Below are 23,393 nucleotides of genomic sequence, written 5' to 3'. Positions count from 1 at the left end.
TCTCAAGTAAATTAATTGTCCAATGTCCAGTGTCATTTCAGTACAAGGTGATGACATTCAACCATGGCTGAGTCAAAAAAGGGTATATTTTTCACAAGCGTTTTCATCAGCATCGAAGTATGCAACTGCCACACACTTATATACAATATGATTTTGAGTGGATGATTGCTGTGAAAGCTTCGTAGTTCAGTGGCAGAAGGCCCCGTGTGAAATCCTTTAGAACTTCAGATCCTTGGTGTTCATAAACGGATCTGCTAGCGATCTATGAAGCCTCTTTGCTGAATTGTTGTAAGTCCTGGGGTTGTTTTTTCGTTTGGCTGCTTTTGGCTTAATATTTATTTTGCGTTGGTTGCAAATATAATCACACGCCCTGGGATTGCTTTGGCTATGAAGAGCGGGCGATGAACATTACATGTAAATAAATAAATAAAGCTGCAGAACGGCGGCAGCATTTTGTTTGCAGTTTTCCTCAGTAAAAATGACGCTTTAAAAAAATATATGCATAAGCCTCTTAGCATCTGTCTCGTATCAGACTGACCCTGAAATACCAAACTGCCTTGGCCTTGTTCCACGTGAGAGCTCATTCCTGGGGACGGCATCAGATGGAGAGCAGCAACTGTTGAATTACCCTTTGTTTGCCTTTCTATGGCCAGCTTGTAACCTGAGGAGCGCAAAAATGTGCAGCTATTTGTAGGCGCTGGCTTCAGAGCGCTAATTGTGAAATCTCCGAGGTAGGAAGCTAGCCTGATTCTGCTGCTAGGTTCACGGCAGACCAATTCCCACCGTGGCGTTGTCAATGGGCATGTGTCCTCAGGACTGGCACGTGACCCAACTTGCTCTCTGTCAGCAGCGTGACCCAGAAGTCCCAGTTGGTTGTTGGGTGAGGTAGGAGCCATTCAACCTCTGCTTCCTGCCATTTATTGATCCTTTTCCATTGCTCCATTCCAGCTGCAGTTACTCATTGAAGCAGTTGAAACTCTCCTTCCTTCCTTCCTTCCTTCCTGGAGAGGGAGAGAGAGCACAAGACAACATAGGCCACTCACAGCATCTCGGGCTGTTCTGCTGACTAAGACCCCATTTGCATCACCAAGTAACAACTGGATAAATTTAATTCTGCTGGTGCTACCGTCACACAAACTCACTGACTGTAGGTATTAGCACTAGTATTATTATAAAAGCAATTATCAAGTTAGTTCTTGCATGTCGGTAGGGCATAGGGGTGTAAACTCAGAAATCTGATGCTGAGTTTCTGCATAACTCGAGTTAACATGTTTGCGGACGCTCTCTGAATAGGGACACACAGGAAAAGACTGAAATGATGAACTGTTGCTCATAGATGTGAAGCCTCAATTCGCATTGCTGGCCGGTCTCGGAAGTCAGGCCTGGCCTGCTCTGGGAAGAGGGGAGATTGAGGCTGCGTGCAAGTTAGTCATTGTCACATCAGCTTTGGGACCTTTTAGCTTAGAGGAGGGTTTCCCAAACTTGGGTCTCCAGGTGTTTTGGGACTACAAAACTGCAGTCCAAAAAACAGCTTGAGACCCAAGTTTGGGAAACAAACTTAGAGGAAGGACATGTAAGAGGTGACTCGATAGAAGTTTATAAAATTATGCAAGGAATAGAGAAAGCAGGTAGAGAAAAGTCGCCATTCCCCCAGAACACTAGAACTACTACTACTACTACTACTACTACTTCCTCTTCTTCTTCTTCTTCTTCTTCTTCTTCTTCTTCTTCTTCTTCTTCTTTATTTATACCCCACCTATCTGGCTGAGTTACCCCAGCCACTCTGGGCGGCTTCCAATCAAGTGTTAAAAACAATACAGCATTAAATATTAAAAACTTCCCTAAACAGGGCTGCCTTCAGATGTCTTTTAAAGATAAGATAGCTACTTATTTCCTTCACATCTGAAGGGAGGGCGTTCCACAGGGCAGGCGCCACTACCGAGAAGGCCCTCTGTCTGGTTCCCTGTAACCTCACTTCTCACAATGAGGGAACCGCCAGAAGGCCCTCGGCGCTGGATTTCAGTGTCCGGGCTGAACAATGGGGGTGGAGACACTCCTTCAGGTATACAGAGGTATAATGAAGCTGAGTGTTGGAAGATTCAGGACAGATAATAGAAACCACTTCTTCATGCAGCCAATAGATGGCTCTCCAGATGTTGGTGGACTACAATTCCCATTGTTCCTGAGCATGTCCCAACAACATCTGGAGGCCCACCCACCTGCCCTAGGTAAAAAGTAAAGCGCCTGACCACTTTTAAAAATTTCCCAGGACAGCAAACCTAGGTAGATTGCGTGCCTTAGAATTGTCCCGAATGCGGAGATGTATCTGTTTACCTGCCTGGGTGCATGTTCAGGGCTTGTGATCTGCATCTTGCGTATCTGCGGAAAGGTACAAAGAACCCCTTCAGCTTTTATTTGCCTTGGAAACATCTGCTAGGTGGAACTCCCCTACAGGCTTCCAGTACAGATTTTTACTGCAGCATCTGAAGGAAAGAGCCCCTGGGCTATGCCCATTCCCGTTTTATATCTGTTTATTGGCCAGATCAAAGCACCGACTTTCAGTAAGCTTTCTTCAAAGGACATTTATGTGCGGAAATGTCGCCCCTTCCCTCGCTTCTGAGACCCTCCTTTGAAAATTTTGAAACACATGAACTTCAGGTTAGACCATTCCAGGTAGCCGCAAAATGATGAACCCCAGTTGGAGCATAGTTTGGAAATTTGCAGAGCTAGCAGCTTCAAGACCAGGCAAGGATTCTTGGGGATATTTTAGGCTGCTGTAGAATGGCATTTCTTAGCCTTTCCCCCCCTTCTTTCTTTTACAACCCACAGGTCCAGCCTCTTGATCCATTTTTTTCAAGTTCAAAGGATGGCTGAAACACACTTTAATGCAACGAAGGCTAACAATCCCTACCCTGCCATTTTCAGTTTCTCAATTTGTGCAACAAGTTTTTGCAGAAGGATTTAAAAATAAATAAATCACCACACACCTTTCCCTTAAGTTAGCACAGTCATACATCCAGACACAGTTATGCAGTAGCATTTTCCCCACAAGCACTCAAAATGTTGTTGCTGGGAAAATGTGTCTCTCCATCACTACCAATATTGCTTCAATAATAATAATAATAATAATAATAATAATAATAATAATAATAATAATTTATACCCCGCCCATCTGGCTGGGCTTCCCCAGCCACTCTGGGCGGCTTCCAACAAAATATTAAAATACAGTAATCCTTCAAACATTAAAAGCTTCCCTAAAGAGGGCTGCCTTCAGATGTCTTCTAAAAGTCTGGTGGTGGTGGTTCTCTTTGACATCTGATGGGAGGGCGTTCCACAGGGTGGGCGCCACTACCAAGAAGGCCTTCTGCCTGGATCCCTGTAACTTGGCTTCTCGCAGCGAGGGAACCACCAGAAGGCCCTCTGCACTGGACCTCAGTTTGCTATGATGTCTTCTTAGACCTGTGACGTCAGTAGTGAACAGTGAAACAACTTTTTTCCATACCCGCCATGATTTTGTTCATCTTTCAAACCTATTTTTTAAAAAAATACTTTTGTGCAATCTTATAGGAGGCAGAGGGGGTGGCGCTGTGGGTAAAACCTCAGTGCCTAGGACTTGCCGATCATATGGTCGGCGGTTCGAATCCCCGGTGCGGGGTGAGCTCCCGTCGTTCGGTCCCTGCTCCTGCCCACCTAGCAGTTCGTAAGCACCCCTAAGTGCAAGTAGATAAATAGGTACCGCTTTATAGCGGGAAGGTAAACGGCATTTCCGTGCACTGCGCTGGTGCTGGCTCGCCAGAGCAGCTTCGTCATGCTGGCCACGTGACCCGGAAGTGTCTTCGGACAGTGCTGGCTCCCGGCCTCTTAAGCGAGATGAGCACGCAACCCCAGAGTCAGTCACGACTGGCCCGTACGGGCAGGGGTACCTTTACCTTTACCTTATAGAAGGCAGAGTCCTTCCATGTGCTACTCAAGCAACAAGGAACGCTTGGGATATTCACACAAACATAAAAAAATGGCAAATGCTACCATCTCCTTCTGCTTCCCATAGCAATGCCCCTCCTTTTTCTTGGACCTCATCAAATATAGCCTTTTGAATTTCGATCCTCGAGAAGCATTCGTACAACCCTAATTTTAAGCTATAGCTGCTTTGCTTTCTGCTTTTGATATTTGGGACACAAATTTGGTAAGGTTGACAGCAAGGCCTCTCCTTACCTCCATCAGATAATACTTTGCTGGGAGTAAACACAGAATATTTTCCATTTCTGAAAATACTTTTTCCCCCTTTCTTTTTTCTTTTTTGTAATGCTAATTGCTAACCCAAGGATTAGCTATAATACCAGCCAAACTGGGCAGTTTCAAAGTTGTAATTAACTTATTTCTTCCCCCTAGGTGATTATCCCTAGGAAGCATGTATGTAAAATATTTATTTAAAAAATAATGTGTGCATGCACACAAAGACTTTCTTCTTTTTGAACAGTGTGTGTGTTTGGGTGTGGGAGCAGGGTAAATTAAAACCAAAAGCACATATTCAAACCTGCTGAATTTGATCCCAGTTAATTTAGTATGTCCGGGGGGGGGGGAGTAGAATCCAGTTTGAAATTTTCTGAAAAACCCATGTTATTAATTTTGAAATAATCTTGGGAAAATGGAGTTGTGGTTCACCGCTCAGGGTCATCTGAACAAGCTTTCGGATCCTTGTAACATTTCCCGCATGCGTGAACTGAGGATTCTGGGAGGCCCTACTCTGATTTTGTGATCCGTAAAACGTAAGAGTCATTTACAGTCCAGCTATGGCACCTTAGTCTTTATAGCTTAAGGCAATAAAGCTCCTGCTGTTAGGTCTGGCAAATCTCAGTTTTGGTGTCCAGGTGGTGCCCATCTCATAAGCACTTCAGGGCCTTGTTAAGGTATATATTTAGCAATAAAACTCTTCTTTCCACATAAAATTATTCCATTCTGAATTTACAAGTTAGGATAGAATGCCTTTGTGTGGGTTTCACATTACAGCAATGTGCTCCACACCTAGACAGCTAGGTGGCGTGGATTGGAGAGGAGTTTAATGTTGACGCTCGTCCTTTCTTGAAGCTCCCAACTCTGTTTACATGTTCTAGATAGGCTCTTTCTTGCAAGACCACTTTTCCTTGTGTAAATGCCATCGTTGGAGAGTAATCATGTGGGAAGCAGCACTATTTCAGGGCTAAAATCATGCTCTCCAACCATATTTTGAAGGTCTAAAAACTTTTGGGTAACTTACTAGTGGAAAGCCACTAGAAGTTTTCTTTTGTTTCATCGGGAGGAAAAGACTCATGCAGCTTACAGTCAGGCCATGGCAGTAGACTAGAGCCTGCCATTTTCGAAAGAGCTTCACAACTCAAACTTGAGAACAGCGTTTTGGGTGTGCATCAGACTTTTTGAGGGTTCTGGTCTTCTGCCTGTGGCAGCAGCACACTCTTGCCCTGGATACATCTTAGAGAGCCAGTGTGGTGTAGTGGTTAAGAGTGGTGTACTCGTAATCTGGTGAACTGGGTTCGATTCCCCGCTCCTCCACATGCAGCTGCTGGGTGACCTTGGGCCAGTCACACTTCTTTGAAGTCTCTCAGCCCCACTCACCTCACAGAGTGTTTGTTGTGGGGGAGGAAGGGAAAGGAGAATGTTAGCCACTTTGAGACTCCTTCAGGTAGTGATAAAGCGGGATATCAAATCCAAACTCCTCCTCTTCTTCTTCTTCTTCTTCTTCTTCTTCTTCTTCTTCTTCTTCTTCTATTAGCTCAGGGCAGGAGGGAAGAACCTTTGCAGAAGAAGAATTATAAGTGTCAATGGAATTTTTAACGATCTCCACAATCCCAAGAATTAGAAATTTAGTTGATCTTTTTCAATGGCTGCTGGGATTCTTCCAACGCAGCCAGCCCAATATGTTAGTCTTACTATAATTTAAGGATGCATATTATTTTCCTCTATCACCCCCTTAAAAAAAAATAAAAAACTCCCGCGGTTTGAGGTCTTATCTTCTTTCTCCTTTGGTTTTTTTCCAGCTGTTGGGACTCAAGCTAAGATATCCTTCACGAAGGAGCCGTACTCCCAGGATGCTTTTCATGGCCGCAGCGCCATTTTGCGCTGCGAAGTGGAGGACCCAAGAGACACAGAGTTTGAGTGGCTGCAGAATGGGGTCCCCGTCCAGGACACTGAGCGCCGATTCAAGGAAGGGAGCAGCCTTCAGTTCACATCTGTCGACCGGCATCAAGATGCCGGGAACTTCCAGTGTGTGGCCAGGAACGTAGTGACTGGAGAAGAAGCTCGGACCACAAATGCATCTTTTAACATAAAGTGTAAGCACACCTTGGTTACAAACTGGGCTTGGTTGGTTGGTTGGTTTCGGCACCAGCATTATTGCTGGCATGAACAATTGATTGTATTTGAAATATGTATGTGCTGCCTTTCAGAGAGAAGCCTTCCCAAAAGTGTTAAAAAATAATTATGGCAACAAACTAAAAGAGTAGCCTTCAAACTACTTGTATACAAATATACAACAACTTTTTTAAAAAATCAACAGTGGGAACCAAACCTGCCCCCCCCAAAGGTTTTTCATACACACCAACTTTATATCTAGTCTAAACTACAGTGAGTGGTACCTCGGGTTACGAACTTAACTCGTTCTGGAGGTCCGTTCTTAACCTGAAACTGTTCTTAACCTGAGAACCACTTTAGTTAATGGGGCCTCCTGCTGCCGCTGCGCAATTTCTGTCCTCATCCTGAAGCAAAGTTCTTAACCCGAGGTACTATTTCTGGGTTAGCGGAGTCTGCAACCTGAAGCGTCTGTAACCCGAGGTACCACTGTATATACACCCACAAGAAGTTGGTTTTATGGAGTGGGGTTGGTATGGATTTGTATATTTCAATATACAGTCGTACCTTGGAAGCCAAACGCCTTGCGAGTCAAACATTTTGGCTCCCGAATGCCGCAAACCCAAAAGTGAGTGTTCTAGTTTGTGAACGTTTTTTGGAAGCCGAATGTCCAACACAGTTTCTGCAGCTTCCAATTGAGTGCAGGAAGCTCCTGCAGCCAATCGGAAAATCAGAAGCTGCGCCTTGGTTTTCGAACGTTTTCGGAAGTCGAACGGAAGTCGAACGGAAGTCGAACCAAGGTATGACTATATTGTTACATACCACGTTAGGAACCTTTGGGCTGAAGAGTAGAAAAACAAATAGTAAATAGAGAATAAGAGTTGGTGGCTAAACGAGCTAGAAAAACACCTCATGCTACTTTCTAGAGAGAGCCTGCGCAACAATTTGACATAATGTCATAAGGCGCTTTTTTTTTTTTTTACCCTGGGTTCCACATCGCTGTTAGGTTATCAGGAAAGTCCACTTTTGTGAGAACCGTTACTCAAAAAGCCAGGACCTTAAAATAGCCAATTTTGCAACACATACAAATGCGTACCTTAAAACACGCACCTGCTGTTCCTTTCACATCGCAGGCACGCCGGGTGTGCTCAGACTCTCTTTCCATGCGCACACATATGTATTCTCTCAATCACACCGGCACAAGAATGCCCTCAGCAGGCAGCAAGGAAAAGGGGCTTTAGAGAAACTGCTGTTCTCCCCTCCCGGTAGGCAAAAAACTGCAAGGAAAGTGTGCAGCTACTATCTTGGCCCGAAGCCTGGAGCCAAGCAGGTTTGTCTCTGATCAGAGGCTGCCTCGCAACCCTGCGCATGTTCTGCCATCAGCCCCACTGCAAAAAGGTGGGATGAAGATTAAATGCATAACCGTCCCGTGAGCTGCAGCTGCATATTTTTCCCTGAGGCAAGCGATTGTTCCAGAAAGCAGCTGCTCAAATGGCAGAGCTTTACGGCTCTCTTACAGTAGCTTAGTCCCATTGGCCATCACCTAGACGGAGCCAACTCTTAGAGCCAGGCTGTACGGAAGCCTACTACAAATGTCATTCTTGGTTCATAGTGAGGCCAACACAAAAGGAGTCAGGAGGGATTTGCAAGGAGACAGATGTAAGCAATGGAGAGAATGTCTGGTTTAGCATGCCGGTTCAGGTTTAGCACCTCAGGTGTAAATCCTCTGCCTGGCACATTTCGATGTTTGCCCCTCCCTCTCTCTCTCTCCATCCTGCCATGAATTCTGCCGCAGAGCCGCAGGAAAGTGACATCCTCATTAGTGGCCCAGCTGTGCTCTTCAGTGTGATCAGATAACATATACAATAGCTCTCACCTGCTGCAATGTAATTGTAGAAAGTCCACTCTGGATAGGGTTGCCATATTTCAAAAAGTAAAAAACCAGGACACCCTGAAAGTTGTTGAGCCAGTTGTTGAGCCAGGACAAAGCGCCGCCTTTCAGAAACGCCTCCCCGCCCCCCCCCCCCCGGATGTCAACTGCACTTTTGAAATCCCGTTAATTTCCAGGAAAATCCAGGTGTGTGGCAGCTCTAACTTTGGAACAGTGTTAGAAACTCAAGATCTATAAGCCAGGCGACAAATGGTTCCTTAGACTTGGGTTACAGTCAACAAATTAGAATACCTAGTTGTCATTTTTTGAGCCAGCCGGCTCAAAAGTCGTATTTTTCAATACGATTATTTTGGTTCCTGAAATTCATTCTGACTGTGCAGATAAAATATAATGGATAGAATTCTACAGGATGCGTTGCCAGTGGGTGAAAACAGTCAAGATCCAAGGATCCCTAGGCATGTATCTCCAGATGGTGGAGACTTCAGGTGTCATCCTGGCAATCTGGGCGTCTTCACTGATAGACAGGTGAAAAATGCGCCTGGCAAATTTCAGGCGCTGCTTTGGAAACATCCCAGGACTTTTGTGATGCACCAAAACAACAAGTACTACATATGACTGGAGCATTTGTAAATATAGGCATTTGACAAGAGAACCTAGACTTCGCTCCATCTTCCAGTGTGGTGTAGTCTCGTAATCTGGTGAACCGGGTTTGCGTCTCCGCTCCTCCACCTGCAGCTGCTGGGTGACCTTGGGCTAGTCACACTTCTCTGAAGTCTCTCAGCCCCACTCACCTCACAGAGTGTTTGTTGTGGGGGAGGAAGGAAAAGGAGATTGTTAGCCGCTTTGAGACTCTTTCGGGTAGTGATAAAGCGGGATATCAAATCCAAACTCCTCCTCCTCCTCCTATTCTTCTTCTTCTTCTTCTTCTTCTTCTTCTTCTTCTTCTTCTTCTTCTTTCACCATGGCAGGGCTGCTCCTTGAAATATCAATAACTTTTGACTAGAGGTAGGGAACCTGTGTCTCTCCAGGTGTTGGTTGGGACTCCAACTTCCACAAGCCCCAACCAGCAAGGCCAGTATCCAGAACTCATGGGAGTTGTAGTCCAGGAACACCTGGAGAGCTGCAGGGCCCCCACCCCTCTTTTTGACCCATACGTACCTAATTCTTCGACTAGGGGAATTTGCCAGCCACATAGAATGGAAGCCTTCCATATGGGAACCGAAATTTTCCACCTGCCGTTTTTGTTGAGTCTCAAACCATAGGTGCCACAACACTTCTTCTGCTAGTTATTACCTGGCCTCCTGTTCTCAGTACCCCAGGGCTCGAGCAGGTGCAGAGCTGGCTGCACCATGAGAGCTCACTACTTTTTGTATAGCTATCTCCAAGCACAAATTGAACAGAGGCTGTATCTTACTAGCTTTTTCACCTGAGGCTGCCACCCTAAGGCTTCCTAAAGTTTATGTGTTAATATAAAAGTACCTGATGCAATAATAATAATAATAATAATAATAATAATAATAATAATAATATACAGTGGTACCTCTGGATGCTAACGGGATCCGTTCTGGAGCCCTGTTAACATCCTGAAGCAAACGCAACCCGCATCTGCGCGTGTGCAGGGCACAATTTGCCGCTTCCGCGCATGCACGTGACGTCATTTTGAGCGTCTGCGCATTCCGTTACTTCCGGGTCGCCATGGAGCACAACCCGAAAATGCTCAACCTGAAGCATATTTACTGTATAGGCAGGACTGATAAATGGTTTGCATTGCCAATATACATCTCAGTGGGGGTTTTCCCCAGTGCAGAGCAAGTGCCATCATGCAAAGGTGGAAGCCGTCTTGCATTCCTGTAGTGACCCTTTGACACCTGGTGTCAGGTATACGGATGCTTCCATTTCCAAAGCACAGAGGCCTGAAAGTGACCTTTGTTTTGTTTTCTCTCCCCGCCCTTTTTTAATTAGGGATCGAAACAGGGGGAGTTGTTCTGAAGAACCCGGCCAGAGTGGAAGATATACAGAGTTCTGCTCCAGTAACGTTGCGATGCCATATTGATGGGCACCCTCGGTAAGGAGTCGCCAGTGTGAATGATCTTCTGCCGGCTACCTCTCCTGCATTCCCACCCCAGAAAAGACACCCTTGGAAACTCCTTCCTCCATTAAACTTTTCTTTAAAGAATTTGTTAATTGGTTTTTAAACAAATGCACTAGATATCAAACACTTATCCAGCAGTACATGCAATGGTGTTTGTTTTATCCATGGTCTCTAGACATGCACGTACACTTTCAACATTCAAATATATTACTTAAACATAGCCTCTCCATTGAGAATATTGAGTGGTTGGGATAACAAGGTCCTGATTTGATAACAAGGTCCTGATTTGGATAACAAGGTCCTGATTTAGTTAAAGAAAGGGGCCCGTGTTTATTGGAAGGTATCTCTATTCGTTATGCCTTTAAGTGCCCTCCTGCAATGTCTGAGGTGCTCAGACATGGCTGTATCCCAGATATTATCCTCTCATATATTCAGGGGTATTTCAGTCTGGTTCGTTCTTCAAGAAACTTTTAAGTGCTAAGAAGAGTTTAATAGAACACATCTGAATTCAGAGAGAAGGTAGATTTTCATCCCTCTTGCTGATGCCTGAATATGCTGTGGGAATTTGAAAATGATTCAGAGAGTTTTGATGATTTCCCTGTTGGCTGTAATCAAATTGCCCGTGTCTTCCCAGCCCGACGAGCCAGTGGTTCCGGGATGGGACCCAGATTGAAGACGACCGAACCAACTATTCTGTCAGCAACAAGGAACGGACGTTGACCCTCAAGAGCGCCAGTCCAGATGACAACGGGGTCTATTTCTGCTGTGCTCGGAACGCCATGGCCTCGGTGTGCAGCAGCAACAACTTCACTCTCAACATCATAGGCAAGTGGGTGTTTTTCTCATTGTGGGAAAGGTCTCGAGTGATGGCCTTTTGTTGGACACAGGGTAAGCCCAGGGATGTAGTTGCCCAAGGACTGCATCCAAGAGATAACCACAGGGGCCTCTGCAGACAGCTCTATAGAAGAATCTTGCATCATGGTGGTGGACCTGCTTGGATGTTGCGTTCTAGGCAGAGGTGTGCCTGCAGATATAAAAGCCCCCGTCCTCATTCTCTTGTGCCTCTTTCCCTTTTATTTGTTTGTTTGTTTGTTTGTTTGTTTACATCCTGCCCTCCCTAGCGGAAGTCGGGCTCAGAGCGGCTAACAATAAAAGTAACACAGCATTCTAAAATCAATTCATTCTAAAATCAATTCAAAATCAAATTAATGGCAACCATTGGGCTAGAGTTCTGTGAGGATTACCAAAGGAAGGAAACTACAGTGTTACCTCGGGTTACAAATACCTCAGGTTACAAACACTTCCGATTACAGACTCCGCAAACCCGTAAATAGTACCTCCGGTTAAGAACTTTACCTCAGAATGAGAACAGAAATTGTGCACCGGTGGCACAGTGGCAATGGGAGGCCCCATTAGCTAAAGTGGTACCTCAGGTTAAGAATGGTTTCAAGTTAAGAACGGACCTCCAGAACAAATTAAGTTCATAACCAGAGGAACCACTGTATTGACCTGGAGGAAGGAACCCTGGGTAATTCAGGAGGGACACAAATAAGTGCTTCTTCAGACTGCACACAGTGTCATGGCCTGGCAATGGAGTGGTGGGAGGCACCAGCTGGGAAGAAGGCTTAGAAACACAGAGACAGGGGATTGTTGGTGGAATAACGATGAGTGGTCAGAAGGAGCAGACCGGGCGGAGGAGATCAGAGAGGCTTCTGAAGAAGCCAGGGGGTCTCCCCCTCCTGCCGTGACCAGCTCCTCTCCCTGCTGGTCTTCTAGGACCAGAAGAGGTATGAAGAGGGTGGAGTAAAGACAGGCACAGCAACAGAGTCTCAGATTGATTGGCAAGGACCCGGGAAAAGAAGAGACTTAGGGAACTGTGGGAAGGCCAGGACCTTCAGTCCTCGCAACTGCCTCATTTGGGCAAGATCTGCCGGGAAGTGTTGCTGTGTTCACTAGGCCTGGGCTTCTGAGCTGCTTGTGTCTTTGAATAGAGAGTTCGCTGACACCGTGTGAGTTGTTACTGCTCCTGGCACCCACCCCTGACACCGGGCGGTTCACTGCCACAAGGTGTAATAGTGAAGCACAAGGCTGTCAGTGGCCGCTAGTCATGATGGCTATATATTATTTCGGGGTCAGAGGCAGTATGTCTTTGGGTACTAGTTGCTGGGGCTCAAGAAGTGCTGTGCTTATTTCCTGGGCTTCCTCAAGGCATCTCATGGGCCATTGTGGACCAGATACAGATGGGCTCTAATAATAATAATAATAATAATAATAATAATAATAATTTTTATTTATACCCCGCCCTCCCCAGCCAAGGCCGGGCTCAGGGCGGCTAACAAGCAATAATAAAAACAAGTTGAATGAATACAACTTAAAAACAAGATTAAAATACAACATTAAAATATTGAAACATTAAAATATAAAATGCAGCCTCATCACAGGAGGAGAAAGGAAAAAGAAAAAAGAAAGAGGGGGAGGGAATCAAATTGGCTTCAAACCAAAGGCCAGGTGGAACAACTCCTTCTTACAGGCCCTGAGGAAAGAAATTAGATCCTGCAGGGCCCTGGTCTCATGAGGCAGAGCGTTCCACCAGGCCGGAGCCAGAGTTGAAAAGGCCCTGGCTCTGGTTGAGGCTAATCTAACTTCCTTAGGGCCCGGGACCACTAGGGTGTTGCTATTTATGGACCTTGAGGCTCTCCGTGGGGCATACCGGGAGAGGCGGTCCCGTAGGTACAAGGGTCCTAGGCCTAGGGTCTTATGCGATAAACCATCACTTTCTCATGTTCCCCTTTTCCTCATGCCAGATGAAAGCTTTCCCCGCCCCGTGATTGTTCCTGAGAACCAGATTGTCAATAGGAATGAGGAGGCCATGTTCCACTGCAAGTTCCAAGCTGTGCCACCTCCCACCCAGGAATGGCTATTCGAAGACGACACTCCTGTTTCCAATAAGTCCAGGTAATCCGCCCTTTTAAGGACAGAAAACATTCTGGTGGGCGCTGCTCATGTGAAATATATATTTCCCATTTCCTCCCAGCGTAAGGGAAGTGGACGTAGCTGGAGCCTGGCAAAACGGCTTACTCTGTGGTATCAATCCCTTCATACATTAATTAGGCTTAAGCATACAGGTCTGCTTTATTTTTCATTGGTATCCTTTTATTCAAGACACAACTGCAACTTACGTTAATAGAAAGCCCACCTGAAAACATGGTCAGCTATGGTTAGGTCTAAAGATGCACCAATCCTTCCCATTCACAATAATTATTATGTCTTATATGCGCTTTTTAAAATATATATATATGTGGGTTAAACCACAGAGCCTAGGACTTGCCGATCAGAAGATTGGCGGTTCAAATCCCTGCAATGGGGTGAGCTCCCGTTGCTCGGTCCCAGCTCCTGCCAACCTAGCAGTTCAAAAGCACGTCAGAGTGCAAGTAGATAAATAGGTACCGCTCTGGCGCGTTTCCGTGTGCTGCTCTGGTTCGCCAGAAGCGGCTTAGTCATGCTGGCCACATGACCCGGAAGCTGTACGCCGGCTCCCTTGGCCAATAAAGCCGCAACCCCAGAGTCGGTCACGACTGGACCTAATGGTCAGGGGTCCCTTTACCTTTACTATATGCTTTTTTTATGATGAAACATTCATGATCCTGTATTCATTCTGTGCTCTCTTCTGCTTTGGTAGCCTTGTGGTTTTGACTTATAATGTCTGTCGTGATGGAAATTTCAGTATAAAATATTTATCTAAAAATAGGGGGGCGGTGTTTTTGGACAGAGGCAAGCCTGCCTTTGCCTGTAAGCACCTCTTCTGCTGAAAGGTCATTGATGCTAGTCTTCTTCTCTTCCTGTCCCCAAAGGACGGTGCTGTTCTCCAACGGCTCTTTGCTGATACCTCAGGTGAAACCACGCAGTGCAGGAGTCTATAAATGTGTTGGTCGCGGGCAGAGGGGGAAGGCCGTTGTTTTGGAGGCAACGTTACAGCTGGCAGGTATGACGAGCGCCTCAAAAGATTTCTTGCTTACTGAATTCATTGTTACATCTCTTTTTCCCCAAAAGAGGGCATGGGTAGCAAAAAACAAAACAAAACACGGTGTTAAAACAAAACGCAATTACAAATAAAATAAAAGCACATTTAAAATGGTTGAAAGCCTCTTAAAATAATTAAAAACATTGGAAGACAGGCCCATAAGAATTCCACTGCTATTAATTTCAGTGTTGCCAGGGAGACAGAGTCTTTCATTTGTCAAATGCTGCCTGAGATTTAATAGTAATTTCTTTCTTTCTTTCTTTCTTTCTTTCTTTCTTTCTTTCTTTCTTTCTTTTTCTATTGCAATTTTAATAAAATGGTGTCGGGGGGAGGGGACAATTCCACCAATGGAGAACTGCCTCGCCAAGAAGACCGTATTGTGGGTCAGCGCTAACCAGGCAACAAGCTGACAGTGGCAACAGCAGTGGAGCTTCCCCTGCTGATAGCAGGGCCCAGTATGGTTGATACCAGGAACCACACTGTTTTTAGGGATTATGAGGATATTCCCCTAGCTTCCAAGGCTTTGGTCTGAAGGGTCTGGTCCTTGACATAATTCTGGGTAGGGCGGAGCTGACTGAACTTGGCCTCCTGCACCCCTTTCCCCAAGACCTGAGTGGTCCACATATGGCAATATAACACTGATTTCCCCCTCACCTCCAGTCACTTACTTATCTTTCAGTGGGACGAGGTTCAGTTGAATCTTCTCTTTTATTACATACATTGGAGCATTTTAGGCCTTCCATACAATCGTTTATACACTTCTCTTTACGGTTCGCTTTTTTGCAAGTCCCTTTGAGTTCACCTTCCTGAAAAATACAACTACAGTCGTACCTTGGAAGTCGAACGGAATCCGTTCCAGAAGTCCGTTCAACTTCCAAAATGTTCGAAAACCGAAGCACGGCTTCTGATTGGCTGCAGGAAGCTCCTGCAGCCAATCGAAAGCCCCGTCGGAAGTTTTGGCATCCAAAAGAATGTTTGAAAACCGGAACAGTTGCTTCCGGTTTGCGACGTTCGAGAACTAGGCTGTTCAACTTCCAAGGTACGACTGTAACAGCGAATAAGAATATGGTCAATTGCCGTAAAAGAAAAATTAACAAAGAGATTACATGAACTGAATTACACAAATGATGTAGATGATTTTGTGGAAATACGGCATCCTTTTATAAAATACTTTGCTGATAACTAAGAATGGTAACCGCCAAAATCACAGATTGGACTTGAGCAAACTTAACTAGATTGATCCATCTTGGAGGGGGGCGGGTAAGTTGGGATTCTGTTTTTGCATCTTTCATTTTTTTGAAATCAATAAAACATTATTATTATTATTATTATTATTATTATTATTATTATTATTACTACTACTACTACTACTACTACTACTACTACTACTACTACTCCCAAATATGAGGCTACATATTTGTGGTATGGTCCACCCCCAGCTCTCCCCAATCTGACACCGCTGCCTTCTAAGTTCAGCACTTGCACTTCTCCTCAGAAATTGAAGATTTCACCTACCTGTTTGGCCCAAAGACGTTCATCGCCAACAAAGAGCAGCGGGTGTCCTGCATAGCGCCTCGGGGAGTCCCTGAACCCCGTATCTGGTGGGAGAGAAATGGCGCCCCGCTCCCTGCGACTGGCAGGGTACGCCAAGAAGCCGAGGACCTCGTCTTCACTAGCGTTGTAGAAAAGGACTCTGGAGTGTACACCTGTCATGCGGTGAACAAGGCTGGAGAGAAGAAGCAGAACCTGACCATCACAGTAGCTAGTAAGCAGACTCCTTTTGCAGATACTGAGAGCGCGGAAGGAGCACCGTGTGGGAGAGAGTCATGGGTGGTGTGTGATTGAGAGGAAAGGAAAGGGAGTGTCCAGTTCTGGTTCTCGGTTGAGAGTTTGGTGGACAAAACCAGCTACCCCTTGATTTTTGGGACTGGATTGGCCCTGCACTGGAGTTCTGGCCTGAACTGTGGTTTTCCCAAGATCAGCGGTGAGGAAGCTCGGGTCTGGGGACTGAATATGGCCCTCCAGTCCTCTCTATATGGCCCTCAGCACTCTTCCCAGGCCCAGCTCCAGGCTATTTCCCTCAATGGCTCTGCTCTGCTCCCTCCCCAGAGTCCTTTTTCCTGGCTGGAAACTGCCCTTGAACTGTGATAATAGATAGAATCATAGAGTTCTATAAATTCACAGAATCATAGAGTTGGAAGGGACCACAATGTATGTGCTGCTGGTGTGTGTGGAAACCTCAGGCTTCCCAGGTGCGAGTAATATCCGTCCCCTCACCCACTTTTACCTCAGGCCCCCTCCCACCACTGATGTGCAGCCCGCAGAAGGTTGCCCATGAGGGAATGTGGCCCTATAGTTGGAAAAGGTTCCCCATCTCTTCCCTAGATCCTTTCAGCAGGTCAACGATGGCTTCCTTGCCACATTCTTTGAATTACTGCCACAACTCTTGGGCAAGTTATTCCGCAGGCCTCTTGTGCTTAAGATGGCATGGGATGATCTTACCGTTTTTCCTGCTCTGGAGTCAGCTATGACGAGTGTCTGCTTTTCTCTCCTGCCTCCAGCTATGCCAAAATGGGTGGAAAAACCCAAGGACAGCCAGCTAGAAGAGGGCAAGCCAGGATACCTCCACTGTCTCAGCAAATCGTCTCTGAAGCCCACAGTCAGCTGGTTTCGCAATGGCATCCCCATTTCAGAGGTAAGTGCTGAGGGGCTTTGTGGAACTGGCTCCCCAATTTTGCGGCTGCATCTCCTTTATTGCTCTTTGCTTATATTTTAAGCAGTAAAGGTAAAGGTAAAGGACCCCTGGACGGTTGAGTCCAAAGATGATGGCGCTCATCTCGCTTTTCAGGCTGAGGGAGCCGGCATTTGTCTGCAGACAGCTTTCATGGTCATGTGGCCAGCATGACTAAGCTGCTTCTGGCGCAACAGAACACTGTGACGGAAGCCAGAGCGCACAGAAATGCCATTTACCTTCCCGCCGCAGCGGTACCTATTTATCTACTTGCACTGGCATGTTTTTGAACTGCTAGGTTGACAGAGCAACAGGAGCAGAGCAACAGGAGCTCACCTGGTCACAGGGATTCGAACCACCGACCTTCTGATCGGCAAGCTGAAGAGGCTCAGTGGTTTAGACCACAGTGCCACCCACATCCCTACAAGTTGAAGCAGTCCATCCTCTCCCTGCCCCTACTCCATCCCAGTTCTCATTTTACTGTTTCGGGGACAGGAGTAGAGGATTCTCAATTATGCTGCAAGACGAACCTGCTGAATCAGGCGAGTGGCCCCATCCAAGTGGCCCCATCAGAGACCTCTGAGTGCTGAGTGGTATATAAATTCAATAAATAATAATAATCTAGTACAGCCTTCTGTCTGACCAGCTTCCTGCAGGAAGCCTAAAAACGGACATGAGCACAACAGCACTCTGCTCACCTGTGATTCCCAGCAGCTGGGTGTCAGAGATATTATGCCTGTGTCTTAGGGATATCTTTTTGTATGTGAGTATACATGCCTGTGGGGATGCGGGTGGCGCTGTGGGTTAAACCACAGAGCCTAGGACTTGCCGATCAGAAGGATGGCGCGATGGGGTGAGCTCCCGTTGCTCGGTCCCAGCTCCTGCCAACCTAGCAGTTCGAAAGCACATCAAAGTGCAAGTAGATAAATAGGTACCGCTCCGGCTGTGGTTCACCAGAAGTGACTTAGTCATGCTGGCCACATGACCCGGAAGCTGTATGCTGGCTCCCTCGGTCAATAAAGCGAGATGAGCGCCACAACCCCAGAGTCGGCCACGACTGGACCTAATGGTCAGGGGTCCCTTTACCCTTTACCTTTATACATGCATACGTCCCGAATACAGTGTGAGTTTTAAGAAGGGGCACATTGGTCCCGTCAAGAGAGCCCTCCCCACCATTACAGCACAGCGAACCAACCCAATTAAACACGGCCATGTGGCCTCCGGTCAGAACCACCATTTTCCTTCTCCCTCCCTCCCTCCCTCCCTCCCTCTCTCTCTCTCATGCTCATTTAAACCCTCGTTGTGTGGTCTTGCAGTTCAACAGCTGACTGTGTCCCGTGGCTGTCTATATATGTGCGTATGTATGTATATCAGGTTCCAACCGGCTTAATCCTATTATGCAATTAAATCCTTTTCATAAAAAAAAAAAATACAACAAAAGGGAGACGGGCTCAAGCATCTGACACAGAACTAAAGAGGCTTTCATTTGCGGTCTCCTTTTTCAGTCCCCCCTTTCCCCTGTGAGATGCTTCTAGAAACAGGGCCCTGTTCTGGCTGTTGCAGACAAGAGCCCACTAGAACCTCGTCGGTGGTGGAGGCTTGACTGTGCCAGGCAGAAAAAGGGGGCACTTGAGGTTCTTTTGAATTTTGCCCTGGGGCATTGGGGCTGGTGCCAGAGCCAGTTCTGCTGCCTACAAAATAGTTTTTTTCACTTTCCTAGTTACACCTTTTAAGAAACAGAATATTTTTTAAAATGCGGGGGGGGGACTCTTCCGATTTTTATTTTTATTTAGTGGTTCTTTGCTATTCTTTCCCGAGGCAAATCAGGGATGCCCTAACTTGCTGATTATTTCTTTATATCATAAATTTATTTACTGCTTGATTGTAGGGGTGTGGGAACCCTTAAAAACAGCTTACAGGAAAGATAAAATGGTGAAATTATCACAGAGAAATTTACAGCCGTGATTTCAAACGTACAGAAAGTTAAAGCCGCAATGGAATGGACTAAAACAAATTAAAACTCATGCACAATTTCTAAACATCTGGGTAGGCTTGTCTGAATAAGAACAATAATTTGTAATAGTTTATGACTTGTACCTTACCCATCTGACTGGGTTGCCCCAGCCACTCTGGGTGGTTTGCAACAGAATGTGTAAAAAAAAGAAGAAGCAAAAATGAGACATTGAGAACTTTCCAGTAATTTATTATTGAATGCCAACAGCAGGCATTGAAAAGAATGCAGTGAAGACACTTGCCTGATATCAGTAGACAGGGAGTTCCACAGTGTTGATGCTGCCACACTAAACGATCCAGTTCTCACAGATGCGGTGCAGTATTATGTTGCGCCTGCAAAAGCGCCAATTCCGCCGATCAAAGTGAACCTTTGGGGCTCTGAAAAGGCATAAAGGTAAAAAATGGTCCAGGTGTAGTCTCCGGCAGTGGAAACGGAAGTAGTAGCCTGCACAAAAATCACCCCCTTGAATTGTTGCTTTTGGCTTGGGGAACCTTAAAAGGCCTTTGTGCTCATCATACGTTGGCCATTTCTTCACATCTGGCAGGATTCCCGCTTTGAAATTGCCGAGAATGGGACGCTGCGGATTAACAACGTGGAAGTGTACGATGGGACAGTGTTCAAGTGTGTGAGCAGCACACCAGCCGGGAGCATTGAGGAGCAGGCTCGGGTGCACGTCCTCGGTATGTGACTCCTGTTGGGGGGAAAATCTTCTCATTTTCTGTATGCATGTGCTACACGAAACAAACGCATGCCCTCACAATTCAGCTGGGATTCCTTCATTGCTAAATGACCCCAGGAATCCCTTATGACTCTATGAATCAATCGGTCAGCGTGCGTCTCCTGCTCCTGAAGAATTGGAGCCTTTTCAGGGCCTCGTGTGCCTGAGTGTGCCTCCCTCAAGCGCTAAACTGTCTTGTAAGGAGACCTAAGCATTAATTGTTTTGTGTTTGATTACTGTGCTCATGTCTTCTTACCCGGGCATTTTAATTTCAGAGAAGCTGAAGTTCACCCCTACCCCTCAGCCTCAGCAGTGTGTCGAGTTTGATAAAGAGGTCACCGTCTCTTGCTCCGCCACAGGCCGGGAAAAGCCTGCAATCCAGTGGATTAAAACCGGTGAGGAGGAAATGTTCAGAATGTGCAATGGGCTTTGTATCAACAGGCCTTACTGCAAAAAAATGTCTCTGGGTGTTCGCCTTTTGCTTTGCAGAGAAGCGCAGGAGCTTTGCACTGGGTTTCTAAAATGTTCATTGTGCTTTGTTGACAATAGTTTCCCATCTCTGCAAAGCTAATCCTTTGCCAGGACATGGTAGGTCCTAGTCGGCTACTACTACTACTACTACTACTAATAATCATTTATTATTTATACCCCGCCCATCTGGCTGAGTTTCCCCCGCCACTCTGGGTAGCTCCCAATCAAATGTTAAAAACAGTACAGCATTAAATATTAAAAACTTCCCTAAACAGGGCTGCCTTCAGATGTCTTTTAAAGATAGGATAGCTGCTTATTTCCTTCACATCTGAAGGGAGGGCGTTCCACAGGGTGGGCGCCACTACAGAGAAGGCCCTCTGTCTGGTTCCCTTTAACCTCATTTCTCGCAATGAGGGAACCGCCAGAAGGCCTTTGGCGCTGGATCTCAGTGTCTGGGCTGAACGATGGGGGTGGAGGCTCTCCTTCAGGTCTGCTCCTGAATTATCTGCGATCTGCTCCTGAATTATCTCTCTACTCCTCTGCCCAGATGGGAGCAGCCTGCCAGCCCGGGTCAGTCAGAATGCTGGAAACATGAGCTTTCGTAAAGTGACGAGGAGCGACGCCGGAAAGTATACTTGCATTGCTTCCAACGGCCCTCAGGGAGAGATCAGAGCAACCGTCCAGCTCACAGTGGCAGGTAAGCTTTGGGTAGAAGAGGGTTGTCTTTTTAAGCAGTGCTTGGCGACTCAAGAGGTCCGAGATCCGCCAGCCTGGTTTTCTGAAGAGGCCTGTGGAGTGGTCAGTAGTCACTCTTAGTAAAATGTTGACATTTGGGTCAACACCACCAAAGAGGTGGGCTCCTGTTCATGGCTCTAGACACACTGCCCACCTGATAGCTCAGTCAGTAGAGCATAAAACTCTTGGTCTCGGGGTTGTGGGTTTGAGCCCCACATTGGGCTAAAGATTCCGTCATTTCAGGGGGTTGGGATAGAGGACCCTTGCGGTCCCTTCCAACTCAACAATTCTGTGCTTCTGTGAGCCTTGTAATGCTGGTGTGTGTGTGTGTGAGAGAGAGAGGGGGGGGGCAGACCGACAGACACAGACTAAGGCTGGGCAATATTTGGTTTTCAACATTGTGATATATCACCAGCTAGATATTGCGATGTACTGATATATCATAATATCTGAAATAAAGATGGAACTATGTGGAGGCATTGGCTGGTGTCGCAGGTTTTTCATGATTTTCGATTTTATACATTTCAATAATTGTGCAATCATTTTAACATTTCAAAACTTGACTTCCTACCCCCTCTTTTTGCTGTTCCTTAAATTTTTTTTTTTTATATTTTCTGCATATTTCATATTAATTTAATCATTTATTCATCTACTTTAAATGTATACTCTTATAAAACTGCAGGTTATTACAATACAGTCATACCTCGGAAGTCGAACGGAATCCACTCTGGAAGTCCGTTTGACTTCTGAAATGTTCAGAAACCAAAGTGTGGCTTCTGATTGGCTGTAGGAAACTCCTGCAGCCAATTGGAAGCTGCGGAAGCCCAGTCGGACGTTCGGCTTCCAAAAGAAAGTTCAAAAACCAAAACAATCACTTCTAGTTTTCGGGAGCTGGAACGTTTGACTCCCAAGGCATTCAGGAGCCAAGGTACGACTAGTCCTGCCAATGTTCTTATCTGTTTACAGTTTCTTTGTAAATATTCAATAAACCAATTTCATTCTTTATGAAAAGTTTTGTAAAAAGTTGTATAACTTTTTATAAAAAGTTACCTTGATTTCTTCTTTTTCCAGTAAGTTTCTGCATTTCTGCGTATTCCATAAGTTTTTGTATCCATTCTTTCGTCGGGACTTCTTTCCATTTTTGGGCCGCTGTAGTAGGACTGGGTGATATATCGTCCCAAACTGGTTTGAAGTCCATATCATGATGTCGGTTTCATAATTTTTGACCTGGCAATATATCGCGAATCATAGCGTGCGCAAACCCCCCCCAATAGCACAGCCTTTTTCAACAACTGGGAAAGCAGTATATAGACGTTTAAATAAGTGGCTTAGTCGTCAGTGGGATACTGAGACTTCTGGGGAGAGTGGCTCTCAGAATTGATGGTTGCCATCCATATCGATTTCCAACATGCTCCCAAACGTAATGTCTGCACCTGGGTGCAGCTGTCTTTCAGTCTTGCCTTTTCTTCTGGGAAAGAAAAAAGTGGCGAACCCTAATGTACCAAAACTTATACAATGATATGAAAAACAGCTGCCAAACAATGAAGTTTCTTCCTTATTTTTTAGTTTTCATAAGCTTTAAGCTGAAGCCAGAAGACACAACCGTCTACCCAGGACACACAGCCATGTTCCAGTGCCAAGCGGAAGGCGACCCGGCACCACAAATCCAGTGGAAAGGGAAGGACAGGATTCTGGAAGTCGACAAATTCGGGCCCAGGTAATGGTCTGTCCCTCCAAAAAATTCTCAATACCCCTATTGGGGAAAGGCACCCTTGCACCTGCTAAGTTGCACCACCAGTGCTGCTGTCCTTCTCACGCAACAGACTTCCACTTGGATGAAGGAACTTCTCCCTTCTGAAGCCCCCCAAGATCTGCTGCAGAGACTTCTCTTTTGGGGGGTACATGGGGAGAGGAGAATGAAGGGGAGTCCTGGTGCTTAGCGTTGGATTCAATCCAGTGGACGTCCAAGTTACTTGTGTCTGTTGATTTCACCGAGTCTGCTCTTTCTTTATATCCTGCCTTTATCCCAAGAAGCTCTAGGTGATAACCATACGCCTCCCCATTATATCCTCACAACAGCAACAACCCTGCGATATAGGTTAGGCTTGAGAATTAAGGGACTGGCCCAGGATCACCCAGCAAACTTCATGCCTGAGTAGGGATTTGAACTCTGGTCTCCCAGGTCCTGGTCCAGGCCTCTTAACCACTGCACCACCCTGGCTGCAGGGTATGATTTAGTTGTATACAGCCCTTAACTTGTTCCTCCATTGCCTCCTGCAACGAGCCTCTTGCATTCACCCGTTGCTTTATAGCAGGGCCTTGTCGACTTGAATTTCAAGTTCTGCAGGTAAAAAGAAGCATTTTTGCAGTAGCTGCAG

At 46.0% G+C, this 23,393-nt stretch overlaps 1 protein-coding gene across 1 annotated transcript in view; it reads left to right on the top strand.

Annotated features, from left to right (window-relative positions):
* Positions 1-23,393, top strand: part of PTK7 (protein tyrosine kinase 7 (inactive)) — a 116,051-nt gene that overhangs the window by 72,577 nt on the left and 20,081 nt on the right. Inside the window, exons 2-12 of the mRNA XM_053383405.1 lie at positions 6,033-6,326; positions 10,196-10,298; positions 10,960-11,150; positions 13,130-13,280; positions 14,177-14,307; positions 15,842-16,111; positions 16,908-17,041; positions 19,636-19,771; positions 20,085-20,204; positions 20,828-20,977; positions 22,582-22,732. Coding sequence (XP_053239380.1) covers positions 6,033-6,326; positions 10,196-10,298; positions 10,960-11,150; positions 13,130-13,280; positions 14,177-14,307; positions 15,842-16,111; positions 16,908-17,041; positions 19,636-19,771; positions 20,085-20,204; positions 20,828-20,977; positions 22,582-22,732 — 1,831 coding nt within the window. The remainder of the gene's footprint in view (positions 1-6,032; positions 6,327-10,195; positions 10,299-10,959; positions 11,151-13,129; positions 13,281-14,176; positions 14,308-15,841; positions 16,112-16,907; positions 17,042-19,635; positions 19,772-20,084; positions 20,205-20,827; positions 20,978-22,581; positions 22,733-23,393) is intronic.

Source organism: Podarcis raffonei, chromosome 3 (assembly GCF_027172205.1).
Source record: "Podarcis raffonei isolate rPodRaf1 chromosome 3, rPodRaf1.pri, whole genome shotgun sequence".
Classification (NCBI taxonomy): Eukaryota; Metazoa; Chordata; class Lepidosauria; order Squamata; family Lacertidae; genus Podarcis; species Podarcis raffonei.
This window is presented reverse-complemented; position numbering and strand designations above follow the sequence as displayed.